This window comes from Lingula anatina, chromosome 5, assembly GCF_051362555.1.
Source record: "Lingula anatina isolate TDL-2025a chromosome 5, LinAna3.0, whole genome shotgun sequence".
Classification (NCBI taxonomy): domain Eukaryota; kingdom Metazoa; phylum Brachiopoda; class Lingulata; order Lingulida; family Lingulidae; genus Lingula; species Lingula anatina.
In genome coordinates, this window is record NC_141771.1 from 8885103 (window position 1) to 8910389 (window position 25287).

The window sequence follows — 25287 nt, forward strand, 5'->3', positions numbered from 1 at the left end:
TTGCCAAAGGTAAAATGGTTAAATAATCGGGACTGCTTCAGCACCTTCACAATATGAGCATTTAATTCCACTACAAACGCTGCGTTGTTTTAACTACTGTATAAAGCAGTTCCTAATTTTTGCCGCTACATGTACAATCTTTAACCTTTCCATTGCCAGATAAACTGCCTTACAGAAGTATGACCATTCAAAAGGAACGCATTACTAGATGACCCCGTTGGTTGATTCAGTGAATTAAACACAAGCCATTAATTGTAGCCATAGTAAAAGTACTATTGGTTCTTTAGTGTACCAGGAGAGTTGATATTGTGATTTGGTCGCTCCTCAGTGACTTCATGTAGAATGGCAAGTGGTAGTTAGTAGATGTACTTGCCTAATGAATAAAGCGGTAATGGTCATTTCTTTCAAACTATAACCTTGGGATTAATCTTTGACCATTAATTGAGTCTCCCAGCAGTCCATAATCGATTCCAAAACTTAATTTTACTTACTATAGGAGCTAAACCCCATAAGTGGGGACTGTTGCTATAATTTGGGATACGGGAATAATCATGGTGTAGATGATGTCCATTCGTATTGTATTGTAATCGTATTTCGGTGCAATACACTGCATGGCTTAATGTGAACTTTATTATTTTCATTAATTTTTGTACGTTCACCCTGTTCAAAGTACATTTGCACAAGATATGTCACCATCAGGGCGTTTTTTCTTTGTCTCTGTTTTATTATCATTAGGAACATTTTGTTAACGTTCAAAACTGCACTCTAGCAGTTAAAGGCCGGGGCGCAGTATTTCTTTTCTTTTTAAAAAGCAATAGGCAGAACGGTGTTTTGCGACTCTGTTATTGCGAAATTGTAAAAGAATGCACTTTGACCTAAGTTTCAAATGTATCAGACTACTCAAAAAGTTTGTAACAGAAGGAAACAAGAAGGAAACAAACAGGCAAATCTTATTCGCTTAGGAAGACTGGAGTACAATGAAAATGACACTTCTACAATTACGTGACAAAGACGTCGTCACAGTTGGAATCTTTCAAGGACCAAATCATTCTGTACATTGAACGTACTTACAGAGAGGTTTTGTTCTGCTAGAAAAAAACATAGTTCTTCGCATAAGGCATATTAATAACAAAATGCACTAATGAAATCAACGGTTTTATTCAACGATTTCCTTACTGCAGAATGATCAGAGAGATCAAAATTTTCATGAGCATAAAATCAGTGTGATAAACAATATAAATGTACTATCATTCACAATGAGGACAAATAAGAGATTCTAACAAGCAAGAAAGGGAAAAAACCCTGGAAATGGTTTCAGCTGTTCATTTGTTTGCAGTTTTGTCACCCAGTTCATCCCTGGTGTTAACTGCTGTCTTTGAAATTATGTAGCAGAGAAACCATATCTAGAATATTATCTATGCAGATGATAAAGACAAACTCAACAAAAAGTACAAACGTAAACAACACAAAGTACTGATACAAAAAGAGATACACATTCTATCACTTTTTTTTTTCAACGCAACATTTGCCATTACGACCAAAGCCGGCATGTTTGGAACCCTAACTCCGGCGTTGTATACAGTATTAGCAAAACCGTGGGAACACAGCTGCATATTCATGTTGGTCTAAATGACCTAATTTTACTTGACCTACTTAGAAGTACAGCGAAACCAATTGGTTTTCTAACTTGTTCGGTTAATAAGAAAAAAAAAAATACTCTCTTGAAATCCAAGCATGATTAGGAAATAATGTAATCAAAACATTCAAATATAATAAACATTATATATACCATATTTGAAGTGATTAATGTAACAATTCTTACGTATAACAGATTTCCTTTACTCAGCTGCCCTTTTCTTTATAGAAACGATTTAAGTTTTAAAACACAAAAAGATATATAATAACGAAAAAATAGGAAAAAATACAGATCAGCATAAATCTAGCAAACCCAGTGCTCTCTAACTGGGACAACAAATGGCAATTTCTGATGGTGCTCTAATAAAGCTGGAGTTATAACTACATTGCATCTAACTGGAAAAAAAATATATCCTCTACCAATAACCAGATGTAAGTTTGCTGAAATTGTGATCTCAACAACTGGTAAAATTACCGCAGTTAGTAGTGAACAGCAGTTCAAAACAAAACAAAATTATAAGTGCTGAAAACTTACTGATATATCAATGCAGTTAGTAGTGAACAGTAGTTCAAACTAAACAAAATTATGAGTGCTGAAAACTTACTGCTATTTCAACTTGCATAAAAATCAGGAAGACCAAAAGTACCAGGTGCCCCCCCCCCCCCCCCCCAAAAAAAAAAAAAAAAAAAAAAAAAGTAAATGTGCAAATTAATACACAGGCACATATATGAAAATGAATGCAGTTATACTGGGGCAAAACATTACTTCGGATTCTAATATAACAATGGGTATACCGTAATCCCTCCAGAATATTTCTGGGTCACCCTGTATAATTATAGAGAGATGGATGTATAAAGTAACAAACAAACAAAACTTAACTTTTGGCTAGGAGTGCAAAAAGATGTACTTAAACCCTCTCCTTTCCTTATCTATCTAAAGAAAATTTGCCTTGAACCACTACTGTGACAAATGTCAAAGGTCATTTTAAGGTCAATAATGTCAGGTGACCTGTCGCCATTCTGAATTTGCTCAGGTTTTGGTGAATAAAAGAGCAAACAGTGTGGGAAGAGTTATGGCAATAACATATATGAGAAAGACTAGTCAAGAGTATACACAGCAAAACAATCATAAATATAGCTGCAAAACAGGTTTTTCAATATACAAAATTGACTGTATAAAAATTCTACAGAGTATACAAACATGTATATAGACAAGGGTATCTACTCTAAATTCTATCCCCATACATTTGCATTGATTTTTTTAAACATAGTAATAAATATATAGAATAAATATCTTCCATATAATAGACAGGCATGCAAGAGGTTGATACTGCCACCTTCTTATTGTCTTTAGGAATTTGTTCTTTGCCTATAATTCTTATTTTTGTAGCAATATAAAATATGACTCAAGTGAATAGCTATTTGTGCCAGTAAACAGGCATCTTATGTATAAATGCTCTTTGAAAAATATTTCAGCTGACATTTGTTATAAAATACTTCCCCACTGTCAGAGTCCACATCTGAGATCTCTCTCCTTACTAGGAATCTTTCTGGAAACTGGTATCCCAGAAAGACATGCTCAATACGAAATAGCATGCTAATTACATAATGGTAATAATTGTAAGACTGGCTAGTACTGTAAGTACAAAAACTATTATATTTAGTTTTTGTTGAAGTTTTCTAGCCCTTAAATTCCATCCCCATTGACCATCATATCTTCAGCAAATTTCTTGTCTTTATAATTTCATTCTTGGCATGAAGCATTATAAAACTTCATTTTGTTAAATTCATTTTCTTCTCAAACATGGCATTTTTAGGTTATGGTGCATCTACCCTACAATCAAGTCATATAATAAATAAATAAATAAATAAATAAATAAATAAATTGATAAATAAATAAATAAATAACAAATAAAGAAAGAAATAACATGTTGTCTATTTTTTTTCCATGCTCATGATCTATTTAGGTCAAACTGACCAAAAACGCCTCACTGATCGCCTGACACAAAAATAGTGGACACAATATCTACTACCTTCCAGGCAAAGGACCAAGTGCAAACTAATTGAACCACGAGGAATAATTATTGCGGCCACACACAGGAGACCGTGAGTGTGTACATAATAATAAATATTTCACAAGTAGCGATAGGGCTATGCACTGTAATGGACTTTCTTTTGATCCCAGGAGCACAGAATCATTCAACCAAAAATTAGTGCTTCAGAAGTCCTGTTACTATATTGTATTGGTGGTCATCTCTGAAAGGAATAGGCAAAGCACTGACCACCACTTCCCTATAACTACACTGTATGGGGGAGACCATTATAGTAATATTCAATTTTTAAGGCTTCATGAAATGTGCACTCCTACAGCATCCATTTTCTTTATTAAATCCCAATGGCGGTCTGTAGAGTAGAAGCACTTATACCTGGCCATCCCCACACACTGTAATTTGTGACTTCCCCACAGTTTCTCTTATGAGTCACTGATAACAAAGTCCATGCTAGCCTGAGGAGGTCTATATGTGCAGTACATATTTTATACAGTGGAAAGGTCTCTGAATATGAGCAGCAAACTCTAAACATGTCATAAACTGATGAAGGGTACTGTCCACAATGGCCCCTTTTGTCAATGCTTCCCACTGTTCTAAAAGTCACTGACAGTGAAGTCCCTTCAAAAATGTGCCACTGCCATGTCATAGTACTGTCACTATTGGACACTGACAGTACTGTCAAAAATGTCTCACTGGGCTTTGTTTCTTTTTCTGCTACCATGGTAACTACTGGCTGCACTTTCACTACTAATGTTCCATTATTCCATAATGAAACCACTACACAATAACAGTACCATTACTGTCACTGTGTTCCACTGTCTGGTAATGCTACTGCTGCACAATGACAGTGTTGTTGCTGATGAAGTGTCCTAGTTTCCACACTATAAAGTCACAATTGTAACGTTGACGGTGCTGTTAGCTATACTGCTGAAGTTTGCAGCCAGGGTACCATTGAGACACACGTTACTGACATCCACTGGAGTCAGAAAGCCTGAAAAGAAACAGAAAAGGTAGTCAGAAAGTGATAATCCCTGTCTTTTCTGCTTTTGAAAAAGTTATATAAGTGGTAAATATCAATAAAATAAAATATCGATTGACTTGGCTCATGGAATATCTTGTAATACTTGTAAAAGTGAAAATATCCGTTTTGCTCCAACACTGCATGTTATACAAAAATGCCAATCTTTAAATATTTTGTTGAAAAAAATCTGTTTTCTCATTAAAAGAAAGATAAAAAACATCAAAAATCAAAGATGTAGCATAAATAAAGTAAACATATTTAAGAAAAAGCCTCATCTGTTATACTGACTTGACATTTATTGGTACATTTATTACGTATATATGTCCTTAAAGTACACAATGGTTAAATGAAAGAAAGAAAGAAAACAACAACTGAAGCTTTCAGACTTGGCTGAGACTGATATCTGATAATGCAATGTCACCTAAGAAATAATGGAGCTGGTAAAAAATAGCAAAAAAAAAAAAAAAAAATCTTAACCTTTTTTTCTATTCTTTTGTAGATATGTCCCCACTTAAATTAAGTGACTGAGGGGTGTACATAGTGATGGTACCAGTTTGGCTTTTTCTGACAAGTTTATATCAAAAGTGCCGCAATTTTCCCCTCGAGGCTGGGTTAAATAACAGAAGTGGCAACACAGTTCAACAAAGTGGGTATAACTGGATTACACAATATTTCGAAATAACTCCAATTCCCAGTCAGCCATGTGTGTTTACAACTTACTTATAAGCTACCACTTTACTTAATTGTATATTGTGTTCAAATCTCCACTGGGCAAACAGGCAATACACTCAACCACAACTGCATCATAGCATACTTCCAATTAAGTTTCTTGTCTATAAATCTGTCCAAACAGACACAGTATCAGAACGTTTTTTTCCACAAAATTCCTTATATATCAGGTCACAGACCATTTGTTGTCATCAGACTAACTGCTGATAACTTGTGCAGATGTGACCTAGTGCTGGGCTGGCAACTTGTCTACAAACTTGCTGATCTAATGAGGTCAGACACTGCAAACCAGGGAACTGTTTCATTGTATGTCTAAACAGATCCAAGTGAATTTCATCAGGAAAATTGCCACCTATTGAAAATCATGTCATACGCTTATTAGACATCCATTTTGTTTGCTCAGCACATCCCCTTTGAAGAGCTGTCAGCCACTTTCCATCAACTTAATGTTCTTTACACTCTGATTCCCCTATTAATTCCACTTTCTTTTTAATATCCCTGCTACTCAATATCTATAAAGACAGTTATCTTTCTTCTCCAACAGTTAGTAAACTAACTGCTGACAGCCAAAGCAGACTTGAATATTGAAATAGAGGTTCATTCAAGGTTTTAAAGCAATGACATATGTTTTTTTTTATTTATTCATGATATTGACACCCAAATCCAAGTAAATCTACATGCTAGTAAGATAGGAAGAATGCCTGAAACAATGGAAATCAGGACTGAAACTGACTAGAATATGCATACATTTTTAGAATTGATGTTTGGAATCTCACAAATCAAAGAGCCCATACAAATGAAAGTAACAGCAAAACACCATCACTGGCAACTATCTGACTAGAATATATAGCAACATCTGGTTTTTACACACATTTCAACTCACTTATCCAATTTATCTTTTCATTTTTCAATTTTTAATTAATTATATCAGAAAAATACATATTTGACAAGAATCAAATAATAATAATTATTATTCAAATAATCATCTAAAAACTATTGTCACAGATGAAAAAATATTAGAGTTAATTCTGAAAGAAACTGCTCCCAGTAAGCATAACATAAATTTAAATGTGCACTAATTATGAGAAAAGTTGTGAAGCAGCTTTAATGATGGCAACAGGTGACTTTTTCTCTCAGTTAACAGCTCAGAGAAAGGCTACTCAACTTATGCTGTTCTCCTCTCCTCTAAGTGTGTTTGTTGTGATACTAGGTGACTCCCCATATACACATGAACATAAGATATTACATAATATTACCAGCAAATCCTCCAGATGTAAAATGTGTTTGGTGTGACAGAGGCTCAACCAGCGCAATCACTAGCAAGACAAACAATCACAAGAACAAAAACCAAAAGCAATAATGATCTGATAGTAAAATTTGTTAGGTGTACTCAGAGAGCTCAACCAGCACAATCACTCACCAGCTATACAAGCAGTCATCAGAGTGGCCACTGTTCCAGCAATCAGCGCTCTCACAGCTATCTTGGCCAGGTCCCCTTTCCTAGAGGGCGCCATGGGGCCTATCCCGCCCAGCTGTATACCAATGGAGCTGAGGTTAGCAAACCCACAGAGAGCATATGTGGCAATGACTTCTGAACGTACCTGAAATAAGGGGTAGTATTATTAATACTGATTTAATCGCGCTACTGAAAGAAAATACCTAGGTAATTGTAAAATAGCAGGAGAGAGAGAGGTAACAAGGACAATGTTGCCAGTCAACCAATTTCAGCTACTTGAGATAACAAGTTTACTTATAACATGCTAGTGTTGCAGATAAATGCTTGCCATAGCACACAAATGACTTTAAAATACTTACAGAAATTTGAGGGAATGTACAGTTCTCTCTGTTGTGGATGTACTTGCTGAGTTCTTCATAGGCAACAAACTCATTTAGGAAGATCTTAATGCCCAGAAGTTCAGCAACAAAGGAGCAATCTTCCCAGTCCACTCCCATCATGAATGCCACAGGCATGAACAGGTAGGAACAGATCATCTGGGGAAAGAAAAAGTAGATTTTATTTCTTACTTCAAAACAATCAGGTAATCATTACCCCCCTCAGTTTCATTTCAGTTGAATGTGATCTTGTTCTACAAATAATTGGCTCTCAATAAATGTGGCTGACAAGCAAATTTTCTTTAGAGATTTAGATGCAAGATTTTAAAAGGTATGCAGCCACAGATTTTTATGAAATGGAGCTTAGTATAATTATTTTTAATAAAATACTTAGATCATTTTTTTGTAAGATCTATTTTAGACCTAAGTCCTTTTGTGAATGGGCCCCTTGTATGCTAACCTGGAAGCTGAACTCCGGATATCCCACCATGCCTCCAAACCATGACAATGTGGCGTTGATGAAGGCCAACATGGCGAGGAAAGCGATGAGATTGGCTGCAATGTTGGCCACCAGCATGATAGACTGAGATGCCCCTGCTGCTGCTGCTTCTATTAGGTTTCTCTCAGTTCTGAAAACAACAAATAAATTGAAAAAAAAATTAATGGAATGAAAAAATTGAATTAACTACACCCCTTTATGATTTTAAGTGAAATCAAATTTCTAATTGCATATTGATGAAAGCATGAATAAAAACCATATCTGTGAATGAAAATTGATGAATGAATTAAAAAAACCAAGGTAAAAATGGTCAAGACATCTGCACACACTCTTACAAAGCAGTTTCTACAAAGTTAAAAAAGATTATATAAAAAATCAACTTAATTACACCAAAAAACCATCACCCATAATATGTCTTACCCTTTCTCCATTACTATCTGATCAAATTTCTTGGTTTTGGACTCCTCAGTCTCTGGATAGAAGAGTTTGGAGACAGCAAGCGCCACTGGGGCATTCATTACAGAGGCACACAGCAGGTGTTCAGCTGGGACCTGGGAGACAGTGATATATTACATTATTATTATTATATGTTGCTTTGATTGTGCTAACTGATCTGTCTTGTCACACCTAACACATTTTACTGATTGAATTCATATTGCTTGTAATTTGGCAATGTGATTCTACAAATGGTGTGTATATGTTATTTGTAATTTGGAATCACAAATAATACACTTAATTGTGGCCGAGAAGGGTAACGTCACCTACTGAATAAAATAAAAATATTTCACAAATGAATAAGATAATTCTGATTGCTTGAAGTACATATATGATACTGGTCAATGGTAATTATAATTATCTCAGTATGTCCATTTATTCACACACACACACACTTCCTTACCCCAAACAGTATATAAGCAGCTAGCACTCCCCCAGCAATGGTGGCAAATCCTCCCGTCATGACAGCATGAAGCTCAGACTTAGTCATGGACTCCAGGAAGGGACGGATTAGAATAGGGGCCTCAGTCTGTAAAAATAAATTAAAACTAGGATTAAAATTGGCACCATTGTCTGCAATGAGATTTAAAGAATCCACCTAAAAAGAAATGAAAATTCAAAACTGACTAGAATTGTGGCCTCCACCTGCAAGACAATACATTTAAAAGCAAAATTTCATTTGTGATCTAAATACAATTATTCTGAAATGCAATTTCAAACATCTACTATACTTCTGTTTTACAATTTTAATTATGTTTTATTTTTTAATTCTGTTTTACAATTTTAATCATTTAAAAATGTTCTCCAATTTCTCCAAATCTTTTTCATACACAAATTTCCAATCAAATATCAGATTTTACTTGTTTCTGTCAATAAATATTTCTTCAAGTATAAACTTCAAATACAATTATACACAAAAGCTTTCATTCCTCATCCATAAGATATAAATATCAAGATAATCACCGTACCTGCCCAACAAATATATTCCCAGCACAACTTAGCGACTCCGTGGCTGCAGTTGCCATGGTAACCTGCATCACCCAGGCGATCTTCCCAATGATAAACTGCATGGCGCCCACATGGTACAGTGCTGATATGGCACAACTGAAGAACACAATCACTGGAAGGACCTGGAAATGTCACAATACATTATGAAGTTGGTCTGTGCCAAAAACCTTTAACTGTACTGGCCCTGTGGGACAACAGTATCTGAATCTTCCTGCCCAAAGCAGAAACAGTGCCCAGTAACAGAACAAAATTATATGTTATGAGGCTTATGTTGCACAGCTACAATCTTTCTGACATTTGGTGTGAAGACAGTGTAAACATCTCACTTTTATAAAAACTGAGAAAGTTGAGCAACAGAAGATGAGAAGTGCATTTCAGAATGAGCATTGAATTGAAAAAGACTTCATTTTGTTGAAGTATAAAACCATCAATATAATCAGTGAATTCAAAATAGTATATTAAAAGATATGTAGCATAAAGTATGGTATCTGAGATATCTCAACTCTTTACTTTGACAAACAAAAGTAAATGTTTTACAATTTTAATCTTAAAAGTTTAAGGAGAACATTATCAAATTAATACAAAAACATCTTAAGAGCCATGTTTGTACAATATACTAGTGTTTAAGTTACTGTATTAAAATAAAGCAGCAGAAATCTATTTAAAAAATCTGAAGAAATTTTTCCAACTTTTTATTTTACCTTGAAAGCAAAGAAGTGATTCTCGTAAAGCTTTCCAAAGACAAACTCAGAGCCGTAATCTGTGTATTTCAGAAACTGGTTGATTTCTTTCCCGAGGAATCTGAAGGCATCATAACCCCACGTGGTCCGCAGGATGAGAATACCAAACAGGAACTGGAGGGCAAATCCCCACACCACTGGACGCAGGTCAACCTAGAGTGACCATAGGGAAATAATGTACCATATTAGTAATATGAAGTTACTTAATTTTGTAATTACCCAAATTAGGTCATGCAAGACAAGCCAATATGTGACATCGTATTTTTACTTGTTGGAAAGGTGGATAGGTTGCCGAGTGGATGGAGAGTGGGGGTTGCAGATGAGGAGTGGGGGGGGGGGGGGATGTGTGTGGGTGGAGGTCATTTTTTTTACATGCACCATTTTATGAAATATATCATTTATCATATTCAATCAACACCATTCCTTTTAAGATATAGTTTAAACCATCTGTGATTAATATAATTGAAAATATAGTTTAAATTATATCAATCAAGTCACTTCAATTTCCCTATATCTTTTTAACTGTTAATGTGTTGTGTTTAATCTATGGATGAATTTTAGATATTAATAATTACACATGAATTTCCATCAAAACTATGAATATTATCATTCTTACAATCAATATTACAGAAATATACACCAAGACTTGTATAAATAAAATTTACCTTTGATGGATGTTTTGAAAATACAAACATCAGGAGCACAAACAGAGCCAAACCTCCCAGTGATATGAACTGTTTTGGAGCAGGTTTAATGTCTACTATGACAAATGTAATGAAACATGCCAACAAGACAGCAGCTGAAACCCTGTAATTTAGAAAATTATTATTTAGCAAATTTTGTTAAAGAGTAAAGAATTCTGAGACAAGCTGCTGCTCTCTGGTTGTAATAACGACTAAGACATTGTTACATAAAAAGCCAGCAGTTTAATGCACGGTTCTGGCTAAAGGGTTCCAAATTCATATTTCTCCAGTTTAATTTATTAAAATTACCTAGTCTTATGACACTTTATATTATAAATGGCTCAATATATTCACTGACAATTTTATGCACTTTTCAAAAGAAAATAACCGTATCAAGTGTCTACCAGTAAAGTTGGCATTTAAAAAAAAAAACCTGAACAAAATTTATCTTACCATTTTAAAACTCTCCTGTTTGAATTGCCAAACTTCTGCACTGGCTTAAAAATACGTGTATTCATCCATCCACCAATCTGTTTCTTTATCAGTGCATAAGCTACACTGATCACCACCAGTAATGTGATTACGAATAATGCTGTTGCCCGTTCAAAGTCTAGGACCAAGGCCCAGACAAAATAGATGGCGTATCCAATCAAGAGGAGTACCAGGGCAATCTGGAAAAAGGAATTGTTAATTGTCATTTAATATGTCAGATTTTCAAAGAACAGGATCAATTTCTTCTTTATTAATTCTTATCATTTTCAATGTCCAAACTGAATATATATTATTACTATATTACTATATAAAAAAGGCAAAATGGCATCTTATTATAAATGATTTGCATTTCTATGTAATCTATTTGATGTTGTTTCATTCATAAAAATATTCAAAAATATTTCTTACTATTTTCAATGTTCTCTTGTGCTCTTCCAAGAAAGTATCTACCGCCCCCTGTACGGCCTCCAGACGAGCACAATTACTGATGACATCATCAGATTCTGCAGAGCCACTGTCATCACTGTCAAAGCCACCTTTCACTGGACCTGAGTACAAAATGAAACGGAGAGTTTTAAGACGAATCCCACATTTTTTTATCATAAACATAACAGGCACATGCATCGTATACTGCTCAGGTGAATAAACCTGTACCCTACACTGTGATGCTACTATTTTAGGATTACAATCACTGACTAGAATGACAAAACTGGTCCGCTTAGCTGTTCTGTAAAAAAATCTTATGTCAAAAACCAGCCTTGGCTGACTCTGCTGTAACTCAAAGTTGCACTTCAAAATGGACCAAAGTGGCAATAACCTCTTTTTTAATTCGTCCTCTTTTTTAAGTAATAAAAATAAGCTTTTTAACTATGGACCAAAGTGGCAATAACCTCTTTTTTAATTCATCCTCTTTTTTAAGTAATAAAAATAAGCTTTTTAACTAAATTCTTTATTATTGTCTATCAAAGAGCTTAACAATTATGAAAATAGCCAGTTAAGCCTTAATATTCTTACCAGTACGTATACCTTATAATAAGAGAATTTTACTGGGTTACTCTTGTGAACATTGGATGCTGTTAGAATAACTCCAAATCCTCTATGAACACAAATAGCTTCCCAACTTTAAAAGTAATATACACCTGTACAATAGCTAGGCAAAGTAGATGTATTGAAATGCATTTTGGGAGACAAGACTGAACCTGGGACTGAGCCAACCACTGACCACAAGTAACTCACCATTGTCTATGACCACCTTGAGCTCATCGTTTGAGCCGTCCAGAGAGGACACCACTGTGGCTTTCGAGCCCAGGTAGCCCTCACTCGCGTAGCCCTCAGGTATATTGACGCTGACGTCAGACTTCATCAAAGGCTGCATACTGGCCTGGGATGGCACATCGACTAGTGGCTTCTTGCTGTTTGGTGACTCGGAGGGCATGATGGACTGGTGTTGTTGTAGTAAGTTACTTACTGCAATGGGGATACTGGGAAGAAAAAAGACTTATTTTATTGTTAGTCTGAGATGTGAATTTCATGTAAAATTAGAAAAAATCCCCAATATCTCATTTTTTTTCCAAGAGAGAAAGGGAGAGAACAATATTTTTGACATCTAGTTCCACCCTGACTTTGGCAGGAAGATTACAAAATATTTATGAAAGCCACACCAAATAATAAAATTGTAACATTTTTTATCTCAAATTCTATTCTATAAGTGAAAAAATCTGCTATCTGACAAAATTAGAACAGGTACTAACTGCAGCCAATTGTAATGCTCAGATATTGTAATCAATCACACTGTAAACAGATATGAGATGAATGTTGAGAAAACCCTCACCTTCTTTTTAAACTACTTACCAACCTACATTTCAGACACCAGATTTATTGACAAAAAAAAAAAAAAAAAAAAAAAGTAAGGACCTCTTAGCTCTACATTAATTTAGTGAAATGTTATTTTTTTTAATCCTCTTAACCTTACACTAGTCATAAATAGTAGGGTATCTTTACAACTGTGGCGGACACTTGGCACATTCAGTATTAAAATGACCACAACCCCTTATCCAATAACTTCCCACGTCAAAAGGCTTAATGGAACCCTACGTGCTTCACAATCCCTGGAAAAGGCCGCCAGCACATTAAGCTTTTTTTTTTTTTTTTTGCTCCAGTGAATTCATCTATCAGGCTTTGAAAGGATTTCAATCAGTATGAATTTCTATTGAATCAATAGCGCAAAGCCTAACCTGATGCTGTTTATCATTGCTTTTTGGCTGATCAAAGCAAGCTGCGTCTTAAAATGCTTTTATGATCAATCACTGTTTTCCTGGAAAACTTTATTATGAGTTCACTCATTTTTAGGGATTCACTTCTGAGGGCAATGGCTTTTTTTTTTTTTTTTTTTTTGTTTTTTTGTTCTACATATTGGATTTATCAAAACCTTTGGAACACATACAAAATACTAAGAGGGGAAATAATAAAATCGATATTTAAAAAACTAAAATTTCAGGAGTGTTCTAATCTCTATCATTTGCTCATCTTCTCCAACATGAAACAGATTTTTTATCATCAATCTCATTCTAAGTTAACTCTAGGATACTTTTTTTTTCAGTCAAATGGTTTATTTCAGCAAAATTATACAATTGAGAGCAGTATTATCTTGTGCCATTTACAAGCTCTTTAGGCTACAAACTTTTTCAAACAATGAACAAAATCAGTCTTCAATTTGGTGAAAAATAGTGAAACTACAGCATTTTATCTCTTCATACTGAAAAAATGAAAACACTACTAGAAATTGTCTCTTCTATCTTGAGCTTATTGCCAAAAATAGCTGATGTTAAAATTACTGTTTAGCAACATTTACTTATAATGAAATTCAAAAGAAACATTTCATAATACAGAAACATGAAAACATATAATCAGTGCAATGATACTACATTATTAATCATGTTGACTTCTTTTTGCCAAAACATCATTTTTAATCAATAAATTTTGTATTAGTCACACAATTTCTCTATTTATAGCTCCTGACTCACAAATGGTGGATTACGAACCAGTACACAACAGGTGTCAATTGATGGAATAATCAATAAGAATGGTATTGGTACATGTATTATTTCATTCAATCAATATCAAACATTTTCTTACTCAGCCTGTGAATAACCAAACTATATATTCAGTTGTATACTTTTACTGAGGCTATCAAAATTTACCTAGTATTTGTTGATGCAACTGACCAACTGACTGATGTGACAAATCAAATCATTTATCACTGTCCATGACATTTCATTAAAATACCAGTAATAAATAGTGACTGGACACAGCAGATGTTCTTGAACTGGTCACTCACTGGATACCTTAACTGGACTTTACTGACCGATCAAGGACTGACCAATCAAAGACATATTTGTAGAAATTATACTTTAATCATTCACATGGGTCACTTTTAGAGCACTTTTCTACTCCAAATGTCTGCTTATGGTTAGCTCACCATAGGCCAGTCTAATCCTAATATTGTCCCGCACACCTGGGTGGGAACACACCTGACACAAGCTGTATTATAACATGTGCATACTGAACTGCAGTCTGCAGTCCACCCAAATTCTCTTACTTAAATCTATTCCTTTATTCATTTGTTTTTTAACTCCCACTACTTAACACAGACAGGTTGGAAGAAGAAGGGATTTGATAGTGGAGGGGGAAGGACTGAAAGAACCACCCCTTTGGCCTGTAAAATGTGACTGTATATTCTTAATTTTGAATCAGAATTGATCTAGCAATGTGTACTAAATGCCATGTCCAAAAAAAGATCCACTACTTCACAGAACTACCTACTCCCCTTTGAAATTCCTGTTCAAAGGCCTGCAGGTTACCATACTACATACTACGCAAATGATTGCACTGTTGTGATAAACAAACCACATGATCATGATGAGATTCAGATGTCATTTCCTAGAATAATAACCTGTTTACAAACAAACATCAAGTTTGACCCCGATCTGATCCTACTTTCTCAAACTGATGTATTGTGGACAGAATATCAGAATACTGTGTTGACTCAAGGACTTAGGTTGACTTAGGAATTAATGGACAATTATTCTGATCAATAAGCATCAGCAAAAAAAAAAAATTGAAGCAGAGGCGTCAACTCTACATGCAACTTACACACATTCTACATATTACTTAGTATAGACTACCATTATTTGCAGGCATTATTCTATTTTTAATAAATACTGTGGGAGGCATTCACCCCCTCCCCCCCTCCTAATCCCCTCACACCACATAGCAGGTTTCGCACCTGTAGTATCGCTTTGCTGGGATAAAAAAAAAAAAAATAATAATAATAATAAAAAATAGAACTATGAGACTCCCATTTATAAAATCCTGACTTACAACCTGCCTAGATCAAAGAATCTCTATCATGCCATTACAAAATAGCCCTTGGTATCCGTTTTTCAGCAGTGTAAACAAACAAACACCATCCTTTGTGTGCCTATCCTGCCTATTCTCCCTCTGATTATATAATAAGACTGATAGGTGAAATCAAATCCTGACCACTGTCCAAAACAACTGACCATATCAAATGAGATCCATCTCTATCACACCTGCATTTGTTTCTTCTTCTTTGTTTTTTTTTTTTTTTTTTTTTTTTAGAAAAAAATCTCAGTAAAATATCCCAAATATGTACATAGTAAACGATATAATGTACTACAATGATATAGAAATATTAAGAAAAATCTAAGTAAAATATCCTGAATATGTAGACTGTATAGGGTATAATAATATAACACTTCTGGTGGAAATGAACAAAAGGAAATTGAAAAAAAAAATGAAATAAAAAATAACAAAGTCAAACAGGTACTTTGTCCTCAGATTAATGCAGTTTACATCATGACAAGCTTACTTCCTATAAATGAAAAATCGATTCTTCTTTGCAACCATACAGAATCAATGATAGAACAGACATCTACATTTATAATATAAAGATGGGAAAATGCGAAAAAAAAAAAAAAAAAAAAAAGGAAATTACCTAAGTGTCATTTGTCTGAATTTGAGTACAGGGTTAAAACATCTGTGTCATAACACGTGTTTCAGCATATACACCAGTTTGTATTCCCACCTGAAGCTGTGCTGTTTGACAATCTAATTCATACCCACATATATATATATATATATATATATATATATATATATATATATATATATATATATATATGGCTTCTACTCTCAATATATATTCCACAACATCTGTCATCAGACAGAAAGTCTTCCACTTTTTTTCATATAATCGTGGTACTTTTAAACAGTTATACCATATTAGAAAATGTTCATTTATTGTATTATTTGTAGCAAATTATACTAAGAGTAAATACTAGTACTGTGCAGGACAATTCTCTAAATTATCGAATTGAGGAATCCCATTCTGAGCAATAAAACAAATTATCTACCCCAGATTGTAGGAAAGGGCAAATAAAATATGGAAATGAAAGGAATGCCATCAAAACAACCCATGTGTTTTCTCATAACATCTTCACTCTGTCTCGTCTTAACGACTGACTGTAGTGTACAGATGTCTTACTGGATTATGAAGCTACTGTGTAAATTCAGATTTGACTTATATATACCAGATTTCTGATATCTAAATGAGAGTTCTTAGTAAATAAATGGTACTCGCAACACTAATTACAAAGATACATTTAAAAATACTTAAATTACTTATCAAAGCACTATCACAACTTTTTTGCTGTCATTATTTTAATGAAATAACTCATTTCTCCCGCCAAACAGCTTAACCAAAATCTGTGCAGTGATTGACATTTAAGACCTTACCTCAAGTTCCCTTTTATCGACTACCGTACATACAGTGCACCTAAGGGCCTTTTTTCCAGAGGTTCACCAAGGTCGTAAAAAACAGAGCAATATGATGGGAAGACTAATGTAGACTATCAAGTTGCCCCTGTGCAAGTGTAAGCATCAATATCACTGGCTCACACTCGCAGTACTTAATAATTAAAATAAGATTATTGCATCATGTATGTGTATAAAGTGTGTATCATTTGTTAATGTCAAACCAGAATAACCCAGAAGAGTGAAACATAATATGGCTTGATCGATCAAAAATAATTACTGGTACAAAGCGGACAGTAAATTTATATATAAAGAGAAAATTTGTGTAATTTCATCACTGTCACATGCAATTAGAAAGTAATTATTTTTCATGTAGCCTGATATTTTACATTTTCATTTCAGATCTAGGTGATCAGATGAAGGGGGGGGGGGGGCACTGCAATTATTGACAATATCTCTCATTTAACAAGCTAATAAATTAAGTATGTATTTTAGTGCTGTGGGGTCTAATTCTTAAAAAATCTTCATTATTTTAGAATCAAAATCGTTAACAGGTCAATAAAATCAACTATTTCAATACTGGGTAGTATTGGGATTACAGAGCACATGCTGACAGCCATTTTAATTAGAATATTATACTATACACATGGGACATGACAAAAGATATTTATTTTATGCTCTACAAAGATGTGAATATTTTGAGCTTTTAAGATCACTAACCATGACTTAAAAAATGCTTGATACATTTTCAACATTCATAATTCTTGAAAGATGTTTGAAATGTCTATAGTCTGTCACTGATTCAGCAAACAGCACATTTTGGACAGTACAACACATCTGCTGTATGGCCTAAAGTATGGAAAAATGATATCCATTGTTTATGGAACATCCAATGTATGGAAAGAAATCTACTAAAAGTATATAAAAAGGAAATCTACAACGGAAATGTACAGCTGAAATCAGAACCAGCGATTCCTTTTCCTCAAGTACAACACACACATATAGAGTGGAATAATACTAAGATCCATACTGTAATATTGATTTCTAGCCATGTGGTACAGACCAGCATATAAATTACTCATCCACGTGGATCACTGTGTGCACAGCACGAATTCTAAGCCCATCAAATCCACATTACCAGCTAATTAAAGAAAAACACCATTTCTAGGCCAAACATAATGGGAGATATTTATCCTTACCTGTTCAAGGTGAAGTAACTGTACGTTTTAAGAAATACGTAGTTATTAACACAGACTGAATGGGAGTTAACCTTCACTCATGATTCCTAGAGACATGACCCAATATTCTCAGTAAATCACACAAACGCTGCCACAAAATCAAATTCAGGCTCACAAATTTGAACATCATTCTATTCCTACCTGTCTGAGACCAAATCCAGGTACGGTTCCAGTTATAAAATGGGTAGACTGGAGAAGCAATTCACCATGTGGATAACCTTCACTTGTGATACTCCTCGACCATGTGTTGTGGGAGAATGAATGAAATCAACATCTCTGATGTCACAATGATGTCAGCAGATCTGACCAATCAGAGAGCACCTGTGTAGTAATCGCCCACACAAATATGGTCCTACTGATCCCTAGCTTGCTAAATACAACAACATATGGGAGTACTTGGATACAAACCACACCTTTAAAGGGGTTTTTGCTTTTTATTTGATTGTTGTAATAAAAAGGGCCTGTTGTTTATTGCAAAACCTCACCTGAGTTAACAGATTAGAATGCTTTTCCCTTTTATCTTCATACTGTTTGACATGATGTGGGAATTTTACAAATATATACACTATATGGGATATAGCTGCATTCTTATACCAAAACTGAATTATTTGTTTCATTTATTTATTTTTGTGCGATCCATCTTGATAAATAATCTATAATATACAACACTTTCAGATATGTAGCATTGCATTTTCTTTCCTTGTTGTTTATTTAATATTTTTCTAGATGTAATATTTGGGATCTTTTATTCCATTTGAAAATCCTCCAAATTCCTTTTACTAGAACTAGTTTTCTTATTTTGCTTTGAGCCATCTGAAGCACCTCCATTAAAAATCTTTAATAAGGTGCTATGAAGTCATACCTTAAAATGTACAGCATATGGCATCATATTTTTTGTAAATCTTATTTGGAATTTTTACAGAAGATAACATCAAGCATGCACACTTAAAATCATCTTTAAAAAAAAACCTTCTTTCAGCCAACTGGATACTATATCTGATATCTTTTTCTCCCCCTTAAAGCTAGCTGTGACAATATTTCAACACGGAGACAGGGCTAGACACTAACTTTTATGAGCACCTGTCCTTCGGACAGGTGATCATAAATTTGACCTGTCCGATTTTCAATCCAACCTGTCCACAAAACCAATAATTTTTTTTTTTATTCATACCTTTGAACTTTGTCAATTAATATGTGTAGTCATACATTTAATGTATTTATTACCGACACATTCAATCATATGAGCCCCGAAAATGCACCTTAAAGTGAATTTATGTTCAGATAAAAAGTTGTTTTTTCATACTTGTGAACTCCTGAAGATTTAATCTTGCATATAAGTCTAATATTTATTTAGTTCCAATCAGGGCTTCTCCTAGGATTTGGGGTACAGGGTTTACTAATTGTAAGTCTGCAATTTGATAACAGATTCACATGAAGTTTAACCAAAGCTAAAAAAAAAAAAAAAAAAAACCTGAGCGGGAATTGGGGAGGTGGTACTGTTAAATTAATTTTATTAAAATATTCAATATTTAAAATATTTGAATAAAGTTCAATGAAAATTAAAGAATATTCATGTTATAATACTTTATAATACCTTACTTATATTTATATTTACTTATATTTACTTCTTAAGGGGTTATCATGTGTTTGATTTTTAAAAAATATATGAATTAAATAAAATCAGTATAAAAAACTTCCCCTTCTTTTTATTTAAATTCTCATATTTGTTATTACTAATTTCTTCCTTACATCAATATCACACTGGTATATGAGAGCAATGTTAATTTATCATATTCCAGCACTAAATTTTAAACTGTAAATAACAGAGGTGATAATAGAGTCATTAAAAAAAACATCATACAAAATTTCTGGTTATATCTTGGCAAATAAACAACATTTCAACAAGATCTTCAATCCCAAAGATTTCACTTTCTATAGTGAGTAGATCGCATACTAGTAGGTATTTGATTGACAGGCAGTATGTTGCCTTGACAACGAACTAGATATAGCCTGTTCATCCAGTCCAATCTGGTTTTGTAACCAGGCAGCACTGTACTCGCATAGTTTCTGTTTTTGGAAGGGTCTTTATTACTAGAGCACGTAGGATTTTTAACTAAATAAATGTTCAGTATTGAACCTGATATGTGAATAAATTTTGTCTGATGAAGTCCTGGAGGGTGTTCACTTTCATAATTTGGCGGTAAGTTTGCTCAGAACACTTGCATAATTTGGCGGTAAGTTTGCTCAGACTTCGTTTTGCGACTGCATGTGTTTTGTGCCAAAAGTAGGTCACTCTTTTTAATGCCGTCTAGGAAGAGGCAAAAAGACATTAGTATGCAACAAAAATGATTTTTTAAAGATTTTTGCTCCACATTTCTCATAAAACATGACCTGTCCGTCGGACAGCCAACCCTGCAACTTCACCTGTCCGAACTGAATTTTTACCTGTCCCGGACAGGCGGACAGGCGCTAGTGTGGTATTGCTAAATTGACTACCAAACATCTGAAATGGGAGCTTAAACGTCTATAATGAGATTTCTTTTTTTAAGCAGGAGTTTAATAATTTTGCAGAGTCCTGGTTTCTAAAATAAAAAAGTAAAATATGTATGCCTTGCTTTAATAGTCTGTCAGTGATCAATACGCAATACTAGTACTAGTAAGCAAATTCATCAAGTCAAAAAAAAAAACAAGGCAGCAAAGCTGTCAAATGTACAGACAAAAAGCAGGAAATAACAAAATAGGCTACTGTCAATTCTGATGCAAAAGTACATTATGTTAAACTGCAAATTCAACATCAAATTCTAATTATGCTCAACAGGTAATACCAATGTAAGTAAAATGTGTAACAAACGTAAGGCTTCAGGCCCATGGGAGTTCAAGTTCATCCTTTGAAAATGTAAAACTTCCAGAAAAAGAAGTCAATTAGACTGCTTTTCCAACTCATGCTCCATTTTAGTCCTGTATTTCTTTTTTGAAAGTTTGGCAATCATAAGTAACATGGTTTTCCCATAATGGTCATCATGGCAGCAGCACCCAAATTGTGTTTTCTTCTATTCTGATGCAATATTACATAATGGTTACCAGCATAATGACAATCAATTTTTAATAATAAAATATACGTATCATGGATTTTCAGAAAATGTGACAAGCATGGGTCTTCAAGCCTGTGGAACTTCAAAGTCACACCTTGAAAATGCCAATATGTGAAAAATTAAAATTTCACAAAAAAAAAACTGTTTAACTGGCAGATTGCATTGCCTACTGAAGCTATATTTTAGTCCCATGTTTCTTTCCTGTAAGTTTGAGAACAGTAAGTGACATGGTTTTTCTTAAATGGTCATCATGGGAGCAGTGCCCAAAATAGGTTTTTTTCAAATTTTGATGCAATATTACATAATGTTTAACAGCATAATGACCATCAATTTTTAATAATAAAATATTAGTATCATGGATATTCAGAAAATGTGACTAGCAAAGGTCTTCAGGCCCATGGAACTTCAAAGTCACAACTTGAAAATGCCAAAATGTAAACAAGACAGCACTGTTCTGAAATGTTTTTTTTTCCATTTTTAACAATTTTTAACATAAAACAAATTTAACAGTTTACTGCCATTTTTATATGATCAACTAAAAAAATTGATTGGGAAAAGTATCAATAGAACAGTGTTAAATGTCCAATTTCTTCCATTCTGAGATTCTGAACATAGTGAATGATTGAATCTGACAAACTGCAATGATATGAGTTTATTTCCATTTTTGAAACTTTATTACACAATACACGATAACAAGTTTACCATCATTTTTACAAAATCAACTAACAATGTTGTAAAGATGCAGGAAATGTCAAACAAAAACTTTTACGGATCTTATTAGTTTAATAATGAGACTGTTAACATACCTAAGAATTGAATCTGAGGAAATGTGAAAAATATGCTGAAAAGTGAAAAAACAGCATAACTTCTACAATAATGGCCCGATCATGCTGATTTTCGAACTTGACCTGCGTTTTATGAATATTCATCAGCTCTGTAAATATAAAGCCAAAAAGCAAAACTGCCCTCCACTTATCGTGTTTACAAGGAAAGTGCACGGCGCCGCCATCGCCATTGGCGACGACAGACGCAGGTGATGGCAATATGTACAGACACATCTGTGTCTGTACATAAAAAATTAAGTAATTGTTAGACATATTTTTGTGATAAACACCAAAGGTGAGTATGAATTAAGAAATAAAGTTGAGATCCTTTTGTTTTTTGTTTATTATCCAAGGCATTATTGCCAACCTTGCATCATTTACAATAACCTGTTTTTCACCATGCAGTAACTGTACTACAGGTAGCTAGTAGTACATGTGCATGTGCATAATTATAGTATCCAAGCGTAAATATTGCGTGCTCCCTATTTTTTAGAATGACAATGCCTGATAGCATGACAGTAACAAACAATCTACCTCGTTTATTTACTTTATATCTTTACAGCAACATTCACTTGGACACTGAGTCGATCGGTACTCTAGAAATGCCGCCCTTTGTTTATACTAACCGATCAATCGTTGTCTTTTTTATTTCACCCTGCACAGTGAAAATTATCTGTGTATTTTAACAAACTGATTTCTTGGATAATCCATATAAGTGTAAGTTTTAAATGAAGGTAGTTTGCTTACCTAGTTTAGGAGAATGTGAGTAAAATTTCTGCTCTCTTTCGGTTTTGGACTGGCGGGAGCTTGATATTTTCGCGCGGTTGACGTCATCGAAGCACCTGACTGCATCGCTAGGAGTCCGTCCAAGACAAGCTTAGAACTGTGTGGACAAATTACGATATGCGTGTTATTTTCTCATTCTATACTGCTCGCTATGCTACACAATAACGTTTGATGTAAAGTTTTGTTATAATTCTATCGAGAAATATGCATTTGCTGTGGTTATTAGTATCACGTTTGTTTGAATAAAATCAGCATCTTTTTTTATTCCAAGTTTAATGCTACATATTTCATACCTTTTCAAAAATGGGTTCTGATGTTATTGACAAAATGAGCACAAATATCGTCTAAAATTGAATCGCAAAGCATTTTAGTGTATTTACAAGCAGGAAGAGATTTTTGATTAATTGAAGGTTATACTCCCTATTTCCAAAGCAATGCTGATACAACCGGGTGCACCTGGCCAGGAAACAATGAATGGGAATGTGACGAGTTATAGGGCCTACTGTAGGTATATGTTTGTTTGTAAATTGTTTATGTTTATTTAAGTGACCTGTGCTCTAATGAAATATACATGTATTCACCATCCAGTCGAATAGTTTATAATAATAATAACAATAATAATAATAATAATAATAAATAAAACGTTATAAATAAAATAAATAAATCAAGTAAAATTTAAGAAATAAAAAGAAACGTGGGCGTGTCAACACATTACACAACTTTATTTGTCGCTGAAACCATTTTTTGCACAACATACAGACTTGACATTTAATATGGAATATTTTTTTCCAAATCATTTTTCTTCAGTTTTTTTCCGATTTTACTGACTGATAAATGAAAATAAGGATTAAAATCATGTTTTGATAACTTTTTATTATCTCTTTGATGTCATTGTGAAATCAGTTCATTAATGGAATTCGCCAGAGAAGCAAACAAAAACACATTGTCTATTCTATGTCATACGACGACCATTGAAAGAGATATTTTGGATCTCCATATTTTCCAAATTATTGTCTGTAAAAGAGTTACACGCTCCACAAAGGACCCTCATGTCAGTGTCTAGTCACAGGAGAGGTCGCTGTTACGCCTGACCTCTTCTGGCTGCTACCAGCGCTCTCAAGTGGCAAGGCATTCCTTGGTATAGGTTTTTAGAGTTCAATCTGGAATAATATTCCAGGCATCGGTCAAAGTCAGTCCAATCTGGTCCAGTTTTGCTGTAGGACATGTAGGCCATTGATTCAGCGAGTAATGGCCTACCCACATATTGTCTATGTGGTTCAAATACGGCGATTTTGATGACTTACATGTAGGTAGCTGCTGACTCCCTTGGTTCTGTAAGTAATCTGCTATTAAAAGTGATCTGTGTGAACCGGCAATCTCACCGTGCAACCTAAAATTGTTCTTAAGTTCCCCCTATCAAATGATAGTCGAGTGGTTCCCAGATTATTCCTTTATTTGATCTGGTTCAGGTTTTCGTCTATGACTACCATTGGTGTTTTGGCACCAATGTGGTATCCACCCCAAATACTGACACTGTTAATGACCTTAGTCACTTTAGACGCGGCACACGCTTCGTCGTTGGCCTCTTCTGGATGTCTGAAAGCTCTGTTTTGACTAATTGAGCGGTACAGGTGAAATCTGACCTCATTAAAGAAAACCACAAGGTTTCAGTGTTCAGCCCAGAAACGGCCAAGGTCCCCAATTCATTAGAGAAACATAAAACGATGTTTTGCTGTTTACAGTGGGTTCCTCGGAAGTCGTCTGGTATTCTAACCTGCTAAAACCAGTTTGGTGTTCGTTATTGGCCTTGAAAAGTGCGTTTTGGTGGCAATTTACCCCTCATTCTGAACGGACTGGGCGTTTTTTGTTTAGTTGCAACAGCATATCCCGAAAGACAGTGGGTCCTGTACCCTGGTGGTACGATTTCAATACAGTGGGTGTGGCCTCTGTGTAGGAACATCAGTCTGGGCATTACTCCATCAAACTTTGCGGACCGTTTTGTTTGGCGCAATTATCTGTCTGGCAATGTCTGTCTTTTTCGCGCCATTCTGCCACAGGTTAACACATTTGTAAAGCACTGCATAGCTCATTGTACACACTGCAAAACCGACCACTTGCATACAAAATTTCAAATTCATCTATGCAGTAGTTGCCGACATATGGATACTTTTTAAAAGAACCTTACTTTGCCTAAGCCAAGCTTTGACCTGCCCAAAGGAGCACTACCCAATTAAATCACTGCATATTACATAACGCAGCAGCGCAACAAACCTGGTATTCACTTAATTGGTAGCGACACACCTGACTACACACTTCTCCATTCACA

The 25287-nt window shown here is 34.5% G+C and overlaps 1 protein-coding gene across 3 annotated transcripts; it reads right to left on the reverse strand.

Moving 5' to 3' along the window:
- Positions 1 to 1142: 1142 nt before the first annotated feature.
- On the reverse strand, positions 1143 to 23036 carry LOC106173935 (solute carrier family 28 member 3). Of its 3 annotated transcripts, none has more exons than XM_087013081.1 (13): positions 22923 to 23036; positions 12423 to 12667; positions 11595 to 11734; positions 11148 to 11365; positions 10677 to 10818; positions 9973 to 10164; positions 9232 to 9393; positions 8667 to 8792; positions 8189 to 8319; positions 7730 to 7898; positions 7252 to 7428; positions 6857 to 7037; positions 1143 to 4677 (listed from the first exon to the last, which is right to left on the reverse strand). In XM_087013081.1, exons 2-13 carry the CDS (start codon positions 12619 to 12621, stop codon positions 4568 to 4570), a joined length of 1947 nt encoding a protein of 648 aa, XP_086869207.1. In that variant the 5' UTR covers positions 12622 to 12667; positions 22923 to 23036; the 3' UTR covers positions 1143 to 4567. The 3 variants fall into 3 exon arrangements, with proteins under 3 accessions (XP_086869207.1, XP_013410731.2, XP_086869208.1); XM_013555277.2 differs by lacking the exon at positions 22923 to 23036 and adding an exon at positions 18401 to 18572; XM_087013082.1 differs by lacking the exon at positions 22923 to 23036 and adding an exon at positions 17004 to 17134.
- Positions 23037 to 25287: the final 2251 nt, after the last annotated feature.

Coding starts and splice junctions, on each gene's coding strand:
- LOC106173935 (XM_087013081.1), bottom strand. CDS start 12,621: ATGCCCTCCGAGTCACCAAACAGCAAGAAGCCACTAGTCGATGTGCCA. Junction 11,366..11,594: donor ACAAGAGAACATTGAAAATA/GTAAGAAATATT, acceptor TCCTTTTTCCAG/ATTGCCCTGGTACTCCTCTT. Junction 8,793..9,231: donor GGAATATATTTGTTGGGCAG/GTACGGTGATTA, acceptor TTATTTTTACAG/ACTGAGGCCCCTATTCTAAT.